The sequence below is a fragment of the Artemia franciscana genome, chromosome 4, assembly GCF_032884065.1.
Source record: "Artemia franciscana chromosome 4, ASM3288406v1, whole genome shotgun sequence".
Lineage (NCBI taxonomy): Eukaryota > Metazoa > Arthropoda > Branchiopoda > Anostraca > Artemiidae > Artemia > Artemia franciscana.
In genome coordinates this window covers 24,713,690-24,734,969 of record NC_088866.1, presented here as the reverse complement: position 1 = coordinate 24,734,969, position 21,280 = coordinate 24,713,690, and the positions used below count along the sequence as shown (strand labels likewise).

The window sequence follows — 21,280 nt, the reverse complement described above, 5'->3', positions numbered from 1 at the left end:
CGTCTGGACAAGGGCTTGTGGGGCTCAGATTAAACGTACATGAGCCTATGTGCTTTAACGTCAAACCAAACTATTTTGTTTCTACGTTGTGGGTTCAAAATTTGAACTATACGTTACTGCCAATGTACCAGACGGAACCAACACTCACCTACGAACAGTATAACAAATGATCTTACATAGTAAGAAATAGAAATAAAATACACAGTTACAAATGGTCTTTTATGTTATAAGAGCTGTGGAGGTTGACGTCCACACAGTTACCCTACTCTAACTATGTATATGCTAGTCGATCTTTTATATTGATATGTTTACTCACGTCAGGTCGATTGAGGTAGCCTTTTGCAAGCTGAGGTCCTCGAAGACATAATTCTCCGTCTTCGTTGGGTCCCAGATCTTCACCAGTTTTTAAGTCAATAACTTTCATTTCAATGTATGGTAAAGGGTAACCTAGAGTACCTGGTCGGTCAGCTAGAAAAGTAAAATTGCTATTAAAATAATAGGCTATGTTTAGTAATCACAGGCAGCAGTTTTGAATCTCGTCTGGACAAGGGCTTCTGGGGCCGAGATTAAACGTGCATGAGTATATATATTTTAACGTCAAACCGGACTACTTTATTTTTATGTTGTGGGTTCAAAATTTGAACTATACCTTACTGCTGATGTACCAGACGGAATCAACACTCACCCATTAACAGTATAACTTGAACCCAGCCAAACTTTGCTTTAACAAGAAGGTTTTAACAATCCATAAAATCCAAATTTATAACTTAATCTGATTACTAAAGCAAGTCCAGTTTCTAAAGACGATTTCAACTAAGCTTCAGACCTTAAGTTTTATTTTTTAAGATTTTTTAATTATTGTAACCCCTTGTCAAAATAGAGAATTATCATTTGTAATATTTGCAAGTTTTCAGTTTTTGGGCCTTCCTACTGACATAATAAGACTGAATGCATTCAAACTTGTAAGCTTAATCACGTAGCGATTTGATTTTTTCAAACAGGAAAACAAACTAATTTTAAAATTTTCAGATGTTTTTCTAGTTTAAATTAAAATGTTAAAATTATTGCTCAGGCACTGTAAATACTTTTGTAGTTTTCTTAATAACTTTAGCGATTCCGAAGTGAACTTAAAAAAATTTTAATTTTTTTCTGTCTTAAAAAGACATTAAGAAAAGAATTTCTGTGATGATATTTTCTAACAAAGACTTCCACTAAGCTTCAAACTTTTGGCTTCCTTTTATAAGGTTTTTGAATTGTTGTAATCCCTTGGTAAAATATATACAAGAATTTTTGCAATTACCAGTTTGTTGCTCTTTACGCAATTTAGTGTCTTTTCATACTGCATAATTCAAAGATATTACATTATGATTGCAAGTCCGACTTTACCAAGTCAATTTGTGCAGCTCATTACTCATGGCTTATTCTATCCACCAAGCTTCATCCCGATTCCTCCCCTCCAAGTGTTTTTCAAGATTTCGCCCTCCAACTCCCCCCAATGTCAACAGATCTGGTCGGGATTTGAAACAAGAGCTCTGAGACATGAGTTCCTTCTAAATATCGAATTTCATCAAGTTGTTAATTTTTCCAAATTAACAACTCCCAGCTAATCCAAAGAGAACGGGTCCGTTCCAATTATGTAAATCACGTATCTAGAACTTGTGCTTATTCTTCTCATCAAGTCTCATCCCGATCTCTCCACTCTAATATTAAATTTCATTCAGATCTGGTGACCCGTTCGTAAGTTACAAATACCTCATTTTTCCGAATACCCCCCCCCCCAAACTCCACCAAAGAGAGCAGATCCAGTCCGGTTATGTCAGTCACGTATCTTAGACAGGTTTTTATTCTTCCCATCCAGTTTCATCCTGATCTCTCCTCTTTAAGTATTTTCTAAGATTTCTGGTCCCCTCCCAACTCCCCAATGACGCTGGATCCAGTTGAGATTTAAAATAAGAGATCTGAGTTACGAGATTATCACCAATTATTGTAGTTTAAGCAATTAAATGTAAACTTTACCGCGCATGAAAATGTTCAATTTTTCGACATAAGTGTGACAACGTCATTGCAGTGCTGCATGATGCAGTACTGCAATGATGTATGGAAAATGACGTCTCTGACATGATTTTTTTTTTCCAAAATTAGGATGTTTAACGAATTTTATCAGACTTCTGACTTATCTAGATCGTTTTTTTAGGCGAGAATATCCAAACATACCAATTTTTCCGCAGAAATACGGAGCCATTTCCGAGAAAAATAAGTATATACATACAAATATATACAAATACAAAAACTAATTACCTAATTTACAATGTTTGAAAACTTTTTTAATGAAAGAAAATAATCACTTTCAAAATTGATGCCACTGTTTGATGATGGGCGTGTCCTTAGCCAAATTTAAAGGTTCAAAGCTTTCACATGTTTTTTCCTTTATCATGCGAGGAAAAAAAAATAAAAGTAACAACATTTGGAAATTAATATTCATAATCTTTTAAACTTTGAATATTTTTGTCGATTAGTCTTACAGAAAAAATTTTGTCAACAGGGAGCAGGGTTCCTTTTCAAGACAAATAAATTTACTCGAAAAGAGCGGCTCTTATACTGACTTTTCTCAATTCTAAGGTGATTCATTGCTTATTATCATATCGTAAGTTTATTATATGTAGTGTTTTATTGTAATTACTGTCTTAATCTCTCACCTTAGGCCAGTAAATCCAGAGTAACAGCGGAGTGTGGAGCAACTTAAATATTACCGCTGTTATTGAAATCGCCGAATATGTTTGAGAATTCACCTGACTCGAATTATGATTTGACTGCTATTAAATAAAAAAAGAACATCTTTTTTTTCAACTGAAATAAAGAGCAACACCAAAACTTAAAACGAAAAGAAATTACTATGTTTATTGGGGTCACCTCCTCCTCAATATCTCACATTTTATGCTGATTTTTTTTGGAACTTTTGGAAAAGTTTGTTATTCTAATTAAACGGCCCTTGTGTTTCATGAGTCATTCTTAAAGAATTAGGACAAAAAGTCCAACTTTAGCGTAAAGATTGAGATATTGAGGAGGGAGTAGACCCCTCATATACGTAATATATTTGTGTTTTTATTATAACAATTTAAACGTTTTCATTTTATTAATTGTAATAAATCAAAAGTTATTAAGATCTTAAGGAATAAATGTCAGTATATGTATATAAAACAGACAGCCCCCTTAAATTTTTTTTCATTAGACTGTAAATTATGTTCTAGTCTTCAGAAACTGTTTTTTTTTTTTTTTTCAAGACTATTTACACACATCAAAAAAATAAGAAATGTACGAAAAAATCATAGATTGCACCACCTGAATCCTTCTCAACTGTTTAGTTTACAATGTCAATCAAAATAATTTTTTGCTCGGTTAGGAGAGGGTAACTAAAGCCTGAATTAGAAGGGGGTTTTCTCTCGTGGAATTTGTCCAACTGTCTCAATTATAGCTTTTTCTACCTTCATTTTCAATATTATTTACGAGTCAAAGAAATATTTTGGAGGGGGGGGGGGGTTCAGACCAGGTAATTTCCTCTCCCTTGAAACTGGCCTAAAAATAAAGGCCATTCAGCGCATTAATTTTCCAGACCAGGAGCGTGCATAGACTTTTGTGTAAATGCCTCAAAATATCAATATTTTTCTATTTTTACGCTTTCATTACACTTTTTGTTTCTTTTATTCTTCTGAGCCTTTTGAAAAACACCCCTCCCACTCCATCCCCCCATAATATGTTCTCATTTTTCTCCTTTTTTTATTCTGGACTTTCAATCTTTTTCATTAAGATGTCTTTTTTTATATTTTTGTACATGATTGAATGTTAGATAAAAGCAAAAGAACCTATCATAAAATAAGGCATAAAAAAAAACTATAACATAAATTCTTTCGAGAGGACCGAAAAAAAAATTGTTGGCATACTACCATAAAGTTGTAAGTGGTCTTGTCCCTCCACTGACAAAACTACGCATAAAGTTTGTCTACTTTCACTGAAACCAACTGACACTATACAGAATTTGTATAATTAAATATAATTCCTTGTCTTTAGTCTTCAGATAGGTCCTATACAAACAAAATATAGACTTTCTTGTGAACATCTACAAACAAAGTAATTTTGACTGGCTTAGCACGTTGCAGAGCATCATTCGGTTGAATTAAACTAGTGATTGGCATTTATGTACCCTTACCAGTTATTAGATAAGAGTGAAGAGCACATGTGATACTTGTAACGAGGTCGGAACCTAAAATTAGACTTGGTACTAGAGTTATCAATTTCATCGTCCTAGCACGTCAAGAAGCACCGAACTCGCCAAAGCACTAGATCCTTCCAACTCCCCCAAAGAGATTGGATCCGGTCCGCTTATGTTAATCACGTATCGATAACTTGTGCTTATTCTCGAACTCGCCAAACTACTAGAAATCCCCCCGACTCCCCCAAAGGGAATGGATCCGGTCCGGTTATGTCAATTACGCATCTAGAATTTGTACTTGTTCGTCCTAATAAGTTTCATCCTGATCACTACACTCTAAGCGTTTTCCAGTATTTCTCATTTCCTGGATTTCTGCTTCCCCCTCTACCCCTGTAAGTCCCCAGATCCTATCCAAATTAAAAATAGACCATCTCAGGCATGAGATCTTTCTCTATATCAAATTTCATTAAGATCTGATCATCCATTTGTAAGATAAACATACCTCAGTTTCCACGATTTCTCCTCCCTCCAGCCCCCCTAAGATTGTTGAATCGGGAAAACTACTGTTATCAAGTCTATTTCTGCATGTCCCTGACACGCCTACCAATTTTCATCGTCCTAGCATGCCGAGAAGCACCGAACTCACCAAAGCACTGGAAATCCCTCCCAACTCCCCCAAAGAGAGTGGATTCGGTTCGCTTATGTAAATCACGTGTCTAGGACTTTTGCTTATATTTCCCACCAAGTTTCATCTCAATTTGTTTCAAAGCGTTTACCAAGTTTTCCCGTCCCCCCCCCCCAAGTCCCTCCAATATAACCGGATACGGTTGGTATTTAAAATAAGAGCTCTGTGACACAAGGTCCTTCTAAATATCAAATTTCATTAAGATCCCACGACCCATTCGTAAGTTCAAAATACCGCATTTCCTTTTATTTTTCCTCTCCCTTCGGCCCTCCAGATGGTCAAATTGGGGAAGCGACTGTAATCAAGTCAATTTGTGCCGGTCCCTGACACGCCTAGCAATTTTAATTATCATAGTATGTTCAGAAGCACTAAAATCGCCAGAGGACTGGAATTACCCCCCTTTAACTAAGAGCGTATCGTGTCCGGTTAGGTCAATCACATGTCTGGAACTTGTGCCTATTCTTCCCAACAAGTTTCATCCCGATCTCTTCACTCTAAACATTTCCCAAGATTTCCAGTTTCCCCCTCCAACTCCCCCCAATGTCACCGGATCTGGTCTGAATTTAGAATAAAATTTCTGAGCTAAGAGGTACTTGTAAATATGAAATTTCCTTAAGATCCGATAACCTGTTCGTAAGTTAAAAATACCTCATCTTTCTAATTTTTCCGAATTAACCGGATTAACCCCCCCTCCAAACTCCTCCAAAGAGGTTCGATCCGTTTCAGCTACGTCAATCACGTATCTAGGACTTGTGCTTATTCTTCCCACCAAGTTTCATCCCGTTCACTCTACTCTAAGCGTTTCCCAAGATTTCTAGTTTTCCCCTCGAACTCCCCCCAATGTCATCGGATGCGGTCGGAATTTTAAGCAAGATCTCTGAGATACGAGATCCTTCTAGATATCCAATTTCATCAAGATTCAATCTCGCATTTCGTAAGATAACAAGAGCCAAGAGCTCATATGGCACTTGTGACGAGGTCGGAAGAGCTAAGAGCCAAGAGCTCATATGGCATGAGGTCTAGCAAAATTTTAAAAATCAATAGATTGATTTAAAAGAATATCAGAGGCTTAATGCCGGTCGGGATTTAAAATAAGAGCTATGAGACACGGGGATCTTCTAAATATTAAAATTCATTCAAATCCGATCACCCACTCGTAAGTTAAAAACGCCTCATTTTTTCTAATTATTCCTCTCCCTTCAGCCCCCCAGATGGTTGAATCAGTGAAAACGATTTTATTAAGTCAATTTGTGCATTTCCCTAGCACGCCTAGCAATTTTCATCGTCCTAGCCCGTCCAGAAGCACCGCACTAGCCAAAGCACTGGACCCTACCCCCTAGCTCCCTCAAAGAGAGTGGATCCAGTATGGTTACTTGAATTGTGTATCTACGATATTTGCTTAATCTGCCCACCAAGTTTCATCCCGATCTCTCCACTCTAAGCGTTTTCCAAGATTTCCGGTTTCCCCCTCAAACTCCCCCCTATGTCACCACATCTGTTCAGGATTTAAAATAAAAGCTCTGAGACATGATTTCCTTCTAAATGTCAAATTTCATTAAGATCTGACAACCCATTCTAATGTTAAAAATACCTCAATTTTTCTAATTTTTCAAAATTAACGCCCCCCCCCCCTCATCTCCTCCAAAGAGAGCAGATTCAGTCTGATTTTGTCAATCACGTATCTAGGACTTGTTCTTATTCTTCCCACCAGGTTTGAGCCCGATCTCTCCACTCTAAGTGTTTTCCAAGATTTCCCATTTCTTTCCCCCTCCAACTCCCCCAATATCACTGGATACAGTCGGGAATTAAACTTAGAGGTCTAAGACACGAGGTTATTCTAAGTATCAAATTTCCTTAAGATCCGATCACCCATTCGTAAGTTGAAAATACCTCATTTTTTTCAATTTTTACACTCTCTTCAACCCCCCAGATGCTCGAATCGGGGAAACGACTGTTATCAAGTCAATTTGTGCAGGTCTCTGACACACCTACTAATTTTCATCGTCCTAGCACGTCTAGAAGCACCAAAATCACTAAAGCAATGGAAACCCACCCCAACTCCCCCAAAGAGAGCGGACACGTTCTAAATATGTCAATCACGTATTAAGATTTCCGGTTTCGAATGCTTATGCCCCCCTCCAACCCCTATGTCTCTGGATTCCATTCAAATTGAAAATAGAGCATCTGAGACATAGGATCTTTCTATATATCAAATCTCATTAAGATCCGACCACCCATTCGTAAGATAAAGATACCTCAATTTTCACATGTTCCAAGATTTCTAGTTCCCCCTCCAACTCCCCCCAATGTGACTGGATCTGGTCGGACTTTAAAATAAGATTTTTAAACCACAAGATCCTTCTAAATATTGAATTTCATTAAGATCTGATCACCTGTTCGTAAGTTACAAATACCTCATTTTTTCTAATTTTTGCAAATCCCCCCCCATTCCCCAGAGAGGGTGGGTCTGGTCCGATTATGTCTGTCACATATCTTGGACTTGTGCTTATTCTTCCCGCTAAATTTCATCCCGATCTCTCCACTCTAACCGTTTTCCAAGATTTCCGGTCCCCCCAACTCCCCCCAATAACATTGGATCTGATCAGAATTTAAAAAAAGACATCTGATTTGCGAGGTCCTTCTAAATTTGAAGTTTCATTAAGATCCAATCACTCCTTCTTAAGTTAAAAATACCTCATTTTTGTCTAATTTTCAGAATTAACCCTCTCCCCCAACTCCCCCCAATAACACTGGATCTGATCGGAAATTAAAAAAAGACATCTGAGATACGAGGTCGTTCTAAATATGAAATTTTATTAAGATCCAATCACTCCTTCTTAAGTTAAAAATACCTCATTTTTGTCTAATTTTCAGAATTAACCCTCTCCCCCAACTCCCCCAAAGAGAGCGTATCCGTTTGGGTTATGTCAATCATGTATCTAGAACTTGTGATTATTTTTTCCATCAAGTTTCATCTAGATTCTTCCACTCTAAGGATTTTCCAAGATTTTAGTTGTCCCCCTCGAATTCCCCCAATTCCACCGGATCTGGTCCGAATTTCAAATAAGAGCTCTGAGACACGATATCCTTCTAAATATCAAATTTCATTAAGATCCGAACAGCCCTTCGTAAGTTAAAAATACCTCATTTTTTTAATTTTTCCGAATTAACCGTCCCACCACCCCCACCACCCAGATGGTCGAATTGGAGAAACGACTATTTCTAGTTTAATCTTATCTGGTCCCTGATACGCCTGCGAAATTTCATCGTCCTAGCTTATCTGGAAGTGCCTAAACTAGCAAAACCGGGACTGACAGACAGACCGACAGAATTTGCGATCACTATATGCCACTTGGTAAATACCAAGTGCCATTAAAATGCCTCATTTTTTTCTAGTTCTTCTGAATTAACCGTCCCTCCACCCCCCCCCCCCGAGATGGTCAAATCGGGAAGCGACTATTTCTAACTTAATGTGGTCCGGTTCCCGGCAAGCCTGCCGACTTTCATTGTCCTATTATATCCGGAAGTGCCCGAACTAGCAAAACCGAGACCAACAGAACGACGGGCAGAAATTGTGGCCGCTATATGGCACTTAGTAAAATACCAAGTGCCATAAAACCGTAGGATGTATTTTTGAACATGGAATGCCTTACTTTTTTGTGAAATATCGTCTTATCATACTACTTTAAAAATCTGTTAATAAAGTTGCATATTATGATTACCAAAACCTACCCATTAACATTTTCGTACAATGTAGCAAACTAGTTCTTTCATTAGATCTTAAAGCGTTAAAACGCTTTCCTAGAATAAAAAAAGAAAGAAAATGGTATTATTTTCTCAAGAATTTTTTTTTCAAGAAGAAAAACTTACTTTGAAGCTCAATACACGTGTCGACACAAATTGCCTCCTCGTTCTTGCTGTACGGTGATGTGACAGAAATATAGCCTATTTCCGTCATTCCGTAACCCTGAAAGAGACGCGTATGGAATAAATTTTAAACTAAACTTTGACCTTTTTGTGGAAAACTAGAGAATCCTAGTTATTGTGGGGTTAATATTACTTACTGAAAGCTTTTTTTTATTTCACTTGACATCAAATTAATAAGTATTTATTCTCAGCTACTTTTAAAGCATATTCACTCAACGAACTTTAATAAAAGCAAGAAAAAGATAAAAAAAGATTCGGAGGACAACAAAAGACAAAATGTGTGGCTAAAAATAAATTCATCATCAAAGTAAGTCTATAAAAACAGGCTGACGTTGAAGATAAATTTGATATACATAAACAATTGATAGCAATAATAAGAAATAAAAAAGAAGGACTGCAAATAATCTTCTACTTCAATAAAACTGTCATTGAAATGTAATAACGATTAATCCTTCTATTCGATAAATAAAAAAAAATAAAAAAACATATTGTTCATGCGAAATTAAAGGGAAAGTATTCTCAGCTAGTAAATTCACATGCAAAAGTCATTAATAGCAATGATGAAAAATTAAAAAAGATAGATCGCAAATTATCTTATATCACAGTAAAGCCCACATTGAAAAGCAATAACAGACCCTTTTCTCCAGTTAAGAAAAAAAAACATATTATTTAGACTGAATTAATGAAAACCGGTACTTGTATGATATACCCGTTACTACTCAAGAATTGAAGTCAAGTTAACCCAATAAAATATATCTAAGCATGACAAAAATATAGTATTTTAGAAACAAATTTGGGCTGTATATTTGCATATTATGGGGGCAGGGGTACAGTACTCTGGGTCTGCATGCAAAATGTTTTAATTACAATTATTTTACATACTACGAAGTAAGAATAGTGCCCTCCCTAATGGTAAATGTATAACCCAAACTGTATATTCCCGATCTATTCAACTGTATATTCCCGATCTATTCTGTCACTTCTATTTGTCTTTTCTCACGCGAAGGTGAAGGAAACTAGCCAAAGAAACCGGTTTATAGTCGTCAGTGCATGAACAGCTTGAGCGGTAGTGAGTATATGATATAAGTACTGGAAAATCATTTCAGTTTGAAACAAGAGCTAAGAGCTCATATGGCACTTGTGACGAGGCGAGCCAAGAGCTAAGAGCCAAGAGATCATATGGTATGAGCTCTAACAAAATTCTATGGATCAATAGATTGATTTAAAAAGGAAAATAAGAGGCTTAATGCCGGTCAAGATTTAAAATAAGAGCTCTGAGTCACAAAATCCTTCTAAATATCAAAATTCATTAAGATCCGATCACCCACTCGTAAGTTATAAATACCTAATTTTTTCTAATTTTTCCTCTCCCTTTTGCCCCCCAGATGGTCGAATCTGGGAAAACGACTTTATCAAGTCAAATTGTGCAGCTCCCTGACACGCCAACCAATTTTCATCGCCCTAGCACGTCCAGAAGCACCGAACTCGCCAATCACTGAACCCCTCCCCCCAACTCCCCCAAAGAGAGCGAATCCAGTACGATTCTGTCAATCACGTATCAAGGACATTTGTTTATTCTATCCACCAAGCTTCATCCCGATTCCTACACTCCAAGCGTTTTTCCAAGATTTCCCCCTCCAAATCCACACAATGTCAAAAGATCTGGTCGGGATTTGAAATAAGAGCTCTGAGACATGAATTCCTTCTAAAAATCAAATTTCATTACGATCCGATCATCTATTCGTAAGATATAAATACTCCAATTTTCATGTTTTCCAAGAATTCCGGTTCCCCCCTCCAACTCCCCCGAATGTCACAGGATCTGGTCGGAATTTGAAATTAGAACTTTAAAGCACAAGATCCTTCTAAATATCTAATTTCATTAAGATCTGGTCACCCTTTCGTAAGTTACAAATACCTCAATTTTCAATATTACCCCCCCCCCCCCCCAATTCCACCAAAGAGAGCAGATCCGGTCCAGTTATGTCAGTCACGTATCTTAGACAGGTTTCTATTCTTCCCATCCAGTTTCATCCTGATCTCACCGCTTTAAGTATTTTCTAAGATTTCCGGTCCCCCCAACTGCCCCCCCCCCCAATTACGCTTGATCCGGTTGAGATTTAAAATAAGATATCGGAGTTACGAGGTCCTTCTAAATATGAAGTTTCATGAAGATCCGATCACTCCTTCGTAAGTTAAAAATACGTCATATTTCTTATTTTTCAGAATTACCCCCCCCCGCAATTGAGTGGATCCGTTCCAATTATGTAAATCACATATGCAAGGCTTCTGCTTATTTTTCCAACCAAGTTTCATCCCAATCCCTCCAATCTAAGCGTTTCCCATCATTTTAGGTTTCCCCACCCCAAACTTCCCCCAATGTCACCAGATCCGGTCAGGATTTAAAATAAGAGCTTTGAGACACGATATCCTTCTAAAAATCAAATTTCATGGAGATCCAATCACCCGTTCGTAAGTTAAAAATACCTCATTTTTTCTAATTTTTCAGAATTAACCTCCCCCCAACTACCCCAAAGAGAGCGGATCCGTTCTGGTTATGTCAATCATGTATCTAGGACTCGTGTTTTCTTTCCACCAAGTTTCATCCCGATCCCTCCACTCTAAGTGTTTTCCAATTTTTAGGTTTCTCCCTCCCAACTCCCCCCCCCCCACAATGTCACCAGATCCGGTCGGGTTTAAAATAAGAGCTCTGAGCCACGATATCCTTCTAAATATCATATTTCATTGAGATCCGATCACCCGTTCGTAAGTTAAAAATACCTCATTTTTTTCAGAAATACCCCCCCCAACTACCCCAAAGAGAGTGGATCCGTTCCGTTTATGTCAATCATCTATCTAGGACTTGTGTTTATTTTTCCCACCTTGTTTCATCCCGATCCCTCCACTCTAAGTGTTTTCCAAGTTTTAGGTTTCCCCCTCCCAACTCCCCGCCCCCATCACCAGATCCGGTCGGGATTTAAAATAAGAGCTCTGAGACACGATATCCTTCTAAACATCAAATTTCATTGAGATCCGATCACCCGTTCGTAAGTTGAAAATAGCTCATTTTTCTAATTTTTAAGAATTACTCCCTCCCCCCCAATTACCCCAAAGAGAGCAAATCAGTTCCGATTATGTCAATCATGTATCTGGGACTTGCGCTTATTTTTCCCATCAAGTTTCATCCCGATCCCTCCACTCTAAGTGTTTTCCAAGATTTTAGGGTTCCCCCCTCCAACTCCCCCCAATGTCATCAGACCCAGTCGGGATTTAAAATAAGAGCTATGAGACACAATATCATTCCAAACATCAAATTTCATTAAGATCCAATCACCCGCTCATAAGTTAAAAATACTTCATTTTTTCTATTTTTTCCGAATTAACCGGCCCCCACTCCCCCCCTAGATGGTCAAATCGGGAAAACGACTATTTCAAATTTAATCTGGTCCGGTCCCTGATACGCTTGCCAAATTTCATCGTCCTAGCTTACCTGGAAGTGCCTAAAGTAGAAAAGCCGGGACTTTAGGTTTTCCCCCTCCAACTCCCCCCAATGTCATCAGATCCGGTCGGGATTTAAAATAAAAGCTCTGAGACACAATATCATTCCAAACATCAAATTTCATTAAGATTTTATTGCTCATTCATAAGTTAAAAATACTTCACTTTTTCTTTTTTTGCAAATTAACTGGGCCCCCACTCCCCCCCAGATGGTCAAATCGGGAAAATGACTATTTTTAATTTAATCTGGTCCGGTCCCTGATACGCTTGCCAAATTTCATCGTCCTAGCTTACCTGGAAGTGCCTAAAGTAGCCAAACCGGGACCGACAGACCGACAGACAGACCGACAGACAGACAGACCGACAGAATTGGCGACTGCTATATGTCACTTGGTTAATACCAAGTGCCATAAAAATAAAAAAAACGAGTTTTTTTAACTGAAAGTAAGGAGCGACATTAAAACTTAAAACGCACAGAAATTACTTCGTATATGAAAGAGGCTGCTTCCTCATCAACGCCCCGCTCTTTACGCTAAAGTTTGACTCTTTCTCTCAATTCTTCTTTTTAAAACAGTAAAAAACTTTAGCGTAAAGAGCGGGGCGTTGATGAGGACTCTTTCTCTCAATTCTTCTTTTTAAAACAGTAAAAAACTTTAGCGTAAAGAGCGGGGCGTTGATGAGGAAGCAGCCTCTTTCATATACGAAGTAATTTCTGTGCGTTTTAAGTTTTAATGTCGCTCCTTACTTTCAGTTAAAAAAACTCGTTTTTTTTATTTAATTTCTGAACGTTTTTGAATCAATGCATGTTTTGATTTTTTCTCTCCGCAGAGGAATAATCAAAACGAAATTTTGCATATTTTTTTTGGGGGGGCTAAATGGCTTTCTCATAATTTTGATCGAATGATTTTGAGAAAAAAAGAGCGGGGGCGAAGCCTAGTTGCCCTCCGATTTATTGGTTAATTAAAAAGGCAACTAGAACTTTTAATTTTTTACGAATCTTTTTATTGGTAAAAGATTTACGTAACTTATAAATTAGCTTACGTAAAGAACTTTTGTATTCTCATGTTTTTATTACATATATGAGGGGATTCGCCCCATCGTCAGTACCTCGCTCTTTACACTAAAGCTTAAATTTTATCCCAATTCATTAAGAATGACCCCTGAATCACAAAAGCCGTAGAATAAATAGTTGAAATTACTAAAAATACTTTAGCGTAAAGAGCTAGGTATCATAAGGAGGTGATCCCCCTATATGGGTAATAATTTCTGTTTGTTTTAAGTTTTATTGCTGTTCCTTACTTCCAGGTGAAAAAGCTTTTTCACATTTATTTTTTAATTTTTTTTTTTTAAATAATGCTAGTAAATCCTGCTCTCCCTTCATGGAAGTTTTCTTCTCCCATGACAAATTCTCGATGGAAATTTCCCCCAGCATATCCCCCTCTTCTCAACCCCTCCCCCCAACCAAAAAAATCCTCCTGAAAACGCCTGTATACTTCCCAATAACCATTACTATATGTAAGCACAGGTCAAACTTGTTGCCCCTCCCACGGGGACTGTGGGGGAGTAAGTCGTCCCCAAAGACATAGTTATAAGATTTTTCTACTACGCTGAATAAAATGGCTATCTCAGAATTTTGATCCGTTGACTTTGGGAAAATAATTAGCGTGGGCCTAGGTGCCCTCCAATTTTTTTGGTCACTTAAAAAGGGCACTAGAACTTTTCATTTCCGTTAGAATGAGCCCCCTTGCAACATTCTAGGACAACTGGGTCGATACGATCACCCCTGGAAAAAAAAACAAAAAAAAACAAAAAAAAAAACAAAAAAACAAATAAACACGCATCCGTGATCTGCCTTCTGGCAAAAAATGCAAAATTCCACATTTTTGTAGATAGGAGCTCGAAACTTCTACAATAGGGTTCTCTGATACGCTGAATCTGATGGTGTGATTTTCGTTAAGATTCTATGATTCTTTTTTAAGATTCTTTTAGGGGGTGTTTCCCCCTATTTTCTAAAATAACGCAAATTTTCTCAGGCTCGTAACTTTTGATGGGTAAAACTAAACTTGATGAAACTTATATATTTAAAACCAGCATTAAAATGCGATTCTTTTGATATAGCTATTGGTATCAAAATTCCATTTTTAGAGTTTTGGTTACTATTGAGCCGGGTCGCTCCTTACTACAGTTCGTTACCACGAACTGTTTGAGAAACTCCTTAATATTGATACTAAATGATAATTTTCAATACATATCCTATCACTTTGATATATTTAAGTGCATAAATATTTAGGCGGTTAAACTCATGTGTTTGCACGAAGAACCTCAGCTTGTAAATTCACAAGCAAAAACAATTAATAACAATGATAAAAATTGAAAATAATAAAATCCAAATTATCTAGTATTTCAGGAAAACCCTCATTTAATGGCAATTATAGATCCTGCTCCCTAATTAAAATACAAAAGCACACCATTCAAACTGAATTAAAGGAAGAAAGACCCTTTTAGTTTGGAATAAAGTGTTAAATATCGGTACTCATGATAAGTTTCAGTATACATGGTTTAGCATGGATATACTTAAATGCATACATATTTTGTTATTAAACTTATAATTTGGTAGAAGAACTACAGTTCGTAAATTCACTTGCAAAAAGGATTAATAACAATGGCAAAAAATTAAAAAGATCGAGACATCAAATATCCTTTATTATAGTAATATTCTCATCAGTAGGCCATAATAACTCTCCTATCCAACAAAAATATAAAAACAATTCAGTCAAACTAAATTAAAGACAAATTTCTTTTGTTTCGAATAAAATATCTAATATAAGTAGCCTACTTATCAAAAATTGAAATGATGTGTTTTGATACAAATGCAAAGGACCGATATATACCAGTACATAAATATGTTGGCTACTAAGCTTATACTTTTGGACGAATAAATATCACAGAAAGCCCTTTCATCAGGTTCAGCATATCAGATAATCCAGTTGCTTAAGGTTTCAAGGATCTGTGTACAAAAATGTATAATTTTGCATTTTTTCCAGAAGACATATCACGGATGCATGTTCATTTGTCTTTTTTATTTTATTTTTGCCCCATGGGTGATTGCATTTGACTAATGGTCCTAGGAGATAAGCAAAGGACCATGGCTTTTTCGAAAGACTGTAGAAAGAATTAGAAGAATTTCATTCTCAATCAAAGGTATGTGTTGGAATATACATAACAGCGCCGCTTGACCATGTTTACTTGACAATTTTTTTAAGCATTTTTTTTTTCAAAAGAAAGTGAAACTGAAAAAATAATGTACTTTTGGTGATAATGCATACATCAAAAGAAAACACATTGTAAAACCACATGAGCTATAAATGGCGTTCGACGAAAAAAAAAGGAAAAAAAATTAAGGAAGTCTCTCAATGAAGAGAAAACTTTAGTTTCCATAGTAAAGGATTTACCACGCTCTTTTAGGGGGGTAGTTGAAATTAAAAATTGTATATATAAAGATCTCATTTTAATCATAGATGCTGGGGACATTTTTTAAACACAATTTATGTTGCATTAAGAGATTTACCTTTCGTCGCTTTTCTTTTAAAAACAAAATTTTGCATCCTTGCTATCATAAATCAGGTCTTTAAAGAGGCTGAGTTAATCACTAGGACAATATTCTTGCCCAATTACTTCAATGAACAGTTTTTGTTTTATATAGGCTACACCTTTTCTTCATTTCACCTTTTTTCAAGTGTTAAGAACGGCTTAACAGACGTCTTTGCCAAATGTCTGTTTCTATTTTGTTTTTTGTTGTTGTTTTTTCAGATGCTGAAATCACCCTTACTGGATGTCTTAATTAACTCCCTTTTTCTTCGTATGCTTAGCTTTTTGTCAAACCACATCAAAAGATTGTGATTTAGCATAAATTAGGGAGGTGGAAAATTTACCGAAGTTTGACTTTTTATTTTACTCACAAACAACTTGATGATCTCGCAGAAAAGCCATATGAACGCTTAGTCACAGCCTTCTGAAGAAAAAATAACACATTTAATCAAATTTCCTTTAAATAATATATTTTTTTTCAAGTATTTTGAAAGGCGATAGGGAAATGAGATTCTTTTTCTTACCAACTGACTTAATTTTTTGTATTCTAAAATATTTTCAGGACAGCAAATAACTATTTAGAATTTAGCCTGAAAAAAGGGTTTAAGGCTATTTAAAGTCCTTTTCGCTTATACGATAATTTGTGTTCGTTTTCACTTTTAATTTCATATTTGCTTATTTGAATAGTATTATTAATATTTAGTAAAACTGATACTATGATTGGTCAGTTTCAACCCCTGAATTCTCGTGAAGATCAAGTTGAAGGTTCCACCAAAGGGTGGGGGAAAAACACTTACTTTCAGAACAGAGCCATATCCTGATTAATTGCTTTACTCGGGGAAAAAACTCACGCTTCCGTGACACTTCCCATTCACGCTTCCAAATTGGGGGCGTGAATATATCTAATTTTGATATTTGCCCTCATAGCTGACAAGTGAAGATGCTTTTGAGCATACTGTGGTGTAGGCTTTCTAATATTTTATGCATAGGTGTTATAATAATTATCTACATGTTTCAACTAACACAATTTAATATATTACTAATGGTAAGCTTACCTGTACAGCAGATTTAAGGTTGGGCAGTCGTTTTTTAATATCTGATTCCATTGCAGCACTCATTATTCCACCCCCAAAAAGCACAACTTGAAGACTTGAAAGATCATATTTTGCAGATAAAGGGTTCTTAACCATGCTTATCAGCATTGCAGGTAAAGTTGCCATTGCTATTGGCTGTAAAAGAAAAAAGCTTAAGAAGGAGCGCATAGACAGGAACTCACGCACGATTGGGGTCTTTTTCCCCTTTCTGCCCCCTCCTGAACTCTCGATGGCTCAAAGATTTTTGTAATTTCTAACCCTTTCCCCATAGTTTGCCCACTTTTGTATTGTTCTATCATTGCCCCGTTACAAAATACTGGACCCCATCCAACACTTCAGCATACACAACTGAAAAAAATTGTTTATAAAAATTATTGTATTTATTTATTTTTACTACAACCCGGAAAGCTTTCGCTTGTCGCGAAAAATATAAATGCAAGATAACATCTTATTTATAGTAATATTAAATAAAAAAACAAGTTTTTTAACTGAAAGTAAGGAGCGACATTAAAACTTAAAACGAACAGAAATTACTTCGTATATGATTGTATGATAAACCCACTACCGCTCAAGTTGTTCATCCATTGACGCATTATAGAGCCATTTTTTTCGCTAGTTTCTTTCAGCTTAGTGTGAGACATGATAAAGAGAAGAGACGGAAAAGATGGAAAATATATAATTTAGGCTATAGGTTTTCATATTAGGGAGATGGAGGTAAAGTATTTGGACAGTGGGAAGTTAGAAAGTAATTCTTACCATATAATGTGCAGAATAGTTGTACCTAACACATTAGGCACGCAGACTTGCTATACTTTACCTCCCCCTCCCTAATGTACAAATATATAGCCCAAATTTGTTTTTAAAGCATCATATTTTTATCTTACTTGGTATAATTCATTGGGATTGAGCATCAGAGAAACAAGCCTATTAGAAAAATATTAGGTAGTAGGTATAAGATACAAGTACCTTTTCTACTGTTTGATATTAAACTCTTAAAATTTAAAATGTACAGAAATTACTCCGTATATGAAAGGGGGTTTTCCTCCTCAACACCCCGCTCTTTACGCTAAAGTTTTTTGATGTTTTAAAAAGTAGAGTAAAGAGAAAGAGTTAAACTTTAGCGTAAAGAGCGAGGCATTGAGGAGGAAAAGCCCTTTTCATATACGGAGTAATTTCTGTACGTTTTAAGTTTTAATGTTGTTCCTTACTTTCATTTAAAAAATCTTGTTTTTTTTTTTATTTGTACAATTAATAAAGCGATTATGTTATTCAGAAAGAACATAAAAAAAAGGCGTCAAGTGGCTTATTTATAGCCATATTTAACAATTCATGTTCCTTTAAGTTTTAACGTCGTTTGTTTCTTTTAAGTGGAAACCCAAAACGTTTAATTTTATTATAAATGATTTCCCTTTTTTTGATGTATTTTTGGAATTATCTCGTGATCAAATCCGATTTTCCGAAATTCAGTTTCATCAAACTAAATTAAGTTCAAAAAGGGAGCATGAATTAACTACTATCTCTCTACAGCCAGTTTCATAACCAATTCCATGACGAATTTAAGAGCCCAAAACAGTCGGAAAACTAAATGGAGGAATCTGTTCATTAATATTTCGAGTTTGTTGGTTGGACATGCAATGCCTTTCAGAAATTGAGGCCAGTATGCATCGATAGGTTGTCATGTTCGATCGCAAGTTCTTTCATAACCAGTTTTCCAAGAAAATAACGTCGTTGTTAGATATGAAAGATGGTAAAATTATTATATTTATTTAACTAAAAAATCATCACGCTCAAGTAAAACTACAAATAATTCTGTTGTACTCATTTTCAAAAAAATTATGTCTCACTGTATCACAATTTTGATGGAGAACAATTTAAAATAAGAGTTTAATATAAAACAGTAGAAAAGGTACTTGTATATTATACCTACTACCTACTTCCCACTGTCCAAATACTTTACCTCCACCTCACTAATATGAAAACCTATAGCCTAAATTATATATTTTTTCAATCTATTCCGTCTCTTCTCTTTATCATGTCTCTCACTAAGCTGAAAGAAACCAGCGAAAAAAATGGCTCTATAATGCGTCAATGCATGAACAACTTGAGCGGTAGTGGGTTTATCATACAATCATATACGAAGTAATTTCTGTTCGTTTTAAGTTTTAATGTCGCTCCTTACTTTCATTTAAAAAAAACTATTTTTTTATTTAATTTTTGAACGTTTTTGAATCAATGAATGTTTTGATTTTGGCTTTCCGCAGAGGAATAATTAAAACGAAATTTACATATTAATTTTTTTGAGTTAAATGGCTTTTTCATAGTTTTAATCGGAAGATTTTGAGAAAAAAGGAGCGAGGGAGGAGGCCTAGTTGCCCTCCAATTTTTGATTACTTAAAAAGGCAACTATAACTTATAATTTTTTACGAACGTTTTCATAAGTAAAAATGTACGTAACTTACGAATTAAATTACGTAGCGAACTTCTATATTCGTATGTTTAATTGCGTATATGAGGGGGCTCACCCCTCGTCGATACCTCACTCTTTACATTAAAGCTTAAATTTTGTACCAATTCCTTAAGAATGACCCCTGAATCACAAAGGCCGTAGAATAAATAGTTGAAACTACTAAAAATACTTTAGCGTAAAGAGCGAGGTATTTACGAGGAGGTAAACCCCTCATATGCGTAATAATTTCTGTTCGTTTTAAGTTTTAATGCTGCTTCTCACTTTCAGTAGAAAAAACTTTTCATATTTATTTTTTCATTGTTTTTTAAATAATACTAGAAAATCCTGCGCCCCCTCCATTGAAAGTCTCTTCCCCCATGAGAAGATCCTTCATGGAAAGATCCTCCCACATAACCTCCCCCCCCTCAACTCTCCCTCCAAACCAAAAAAATTCCCCTGAAAACGTCTGTACACTTCCCAGTAACCATTACTATTTGTAAATACAGCTCAAAGTTTGTAACTTGTTTGTAGCTTTCCGCAGAGATAATAATTAAAACGAAATTTTCATATTAATTTGTTTGAGCTAAAGCCTAATTTTTAGGCTTAGTTAGGCTAATTTTAGGCTAATTTTTAGGCCTAATTTGAGCTTGGATATTCATTTTTTTGGGCTAGATGGCTTTCTCATAGTTTTGATCGAATGATTTTGAGAAAAAAGGAGCGGGGGAGGAAGCCTAGTTGCCCTCCGATTTTTTGGTTACTTAAAAAGGCAACTAGAACTTTTAATTTTTTACGACTGATTTTATTAGCAAAAGATATACGTAACTTATAAATTAGCTTACGTAACGAACTTTTGTATTCTCATGTTTTTATTACATGAATGAGGGGTTCACCCCCACGTCAGTAACTCTGAATCACAAAAGCCGTAGAATAAATAGTTGAAATTACTAAAAATAATTTAGCGTAAAGAGCGAGGTATTAGGAGGAGGTGAGCCCCTCATATGCGTAATAATTTCTGTTTGTTTTAAGTTTTAATGCTGTTCCTTACTTCCAGTTGAAAAAACTTTTTCATATTTATTTTTTCATTGTGTTTTTTAAATAATATTAGAAAATCCTCCGCTCCCTTCATGGAAGTTTTCTTCCCCCATGACAAATTCCTCCATGGAAAGTTCCCCCGGCATGTCCCCTCTTCTCAACCCATCCCCCCAACCGAAAAATTCCCCTGAAAACGTATGTACACTTCCCAATAACCATTACTATATGTAAGCACTGGTCAAAGTTTGTAACTTGTAGCCCCTCCCACGGGGACTGTGGGAGAGTAAGTCGTCCCCAAAGACATGGTTATAAGGTTTTTCGCCTACGCTGAATAAAACTGTTATCTCAGAATTTTCTTCCGTTGAATTTAGAAAAATAATTAGCGTGGGAGGGAGCCTAGGTGCCCTCCAATTTTTTTGGTCACTTAAAAAGGGCACTAGAACTTTTCATTTTCGTTAGAATGAGCCCTCTTGCAAAATTCTAGGACAAGAGGGTCGATACGATCACCCCTGGAAAAAAAAACAAAACCAAACAAACAAACAAATAAACGCATCCGTGATGCGTTTTTTTCTGGCAAAATAGACAAAATTCCACATTTTTGTAGATAACAGCTTGAAACTTCTACAACCGGGTTCTCTAATACACTGAATTTGATGGTGTGATTTTCATTAAAATTCTATGACTTTTAGGGGGTGTTTCCACCTATTTTCTAAAATAAGGCAAATTTTCTCAGGCTCGTAACTTTCGATGGGTAAGACTAAACTTGATGAAACTTAAATATTTGAAATCAGCATTAAAATGCA

At 36.0% G+C, this 21,280-nt stretch overlaps 1 protein-coding gene across 4 annotated transcripts in view; it reads right to left on the bottom strand.

Moving 5' to 3' along the window:
- The window catches only part of LOC136026192 (uncharacterized), a 305,310-nt gene that overhangs the window by 249,538 nt on the left and 34,492 nt on the right, over window positions 1-21,280 (bottom strand). For all 4 annotated transcript variants that reach the window (XM_065702511.1, XM_065702512.1, XM_065702513.1 and 1 more), the window contains exons 6-8: window positions 16,961-17,134; window positions 8,763-8,859; window positions 317-468 (exon numbers count right to left, since the gene is read on the bottom strand). In XM_065702511.1, the coding sequence (XP_065558583.1) occupies window positions 317-468; window positions 8,763-8,859; window positions 16,961-17,134 (423 nt within the window). The remainder of the gene's footprint in view (window positions 1-316; window positions 469-8,762; window positions 8,860-16,960; window positions 17,135-21,280) is intronic.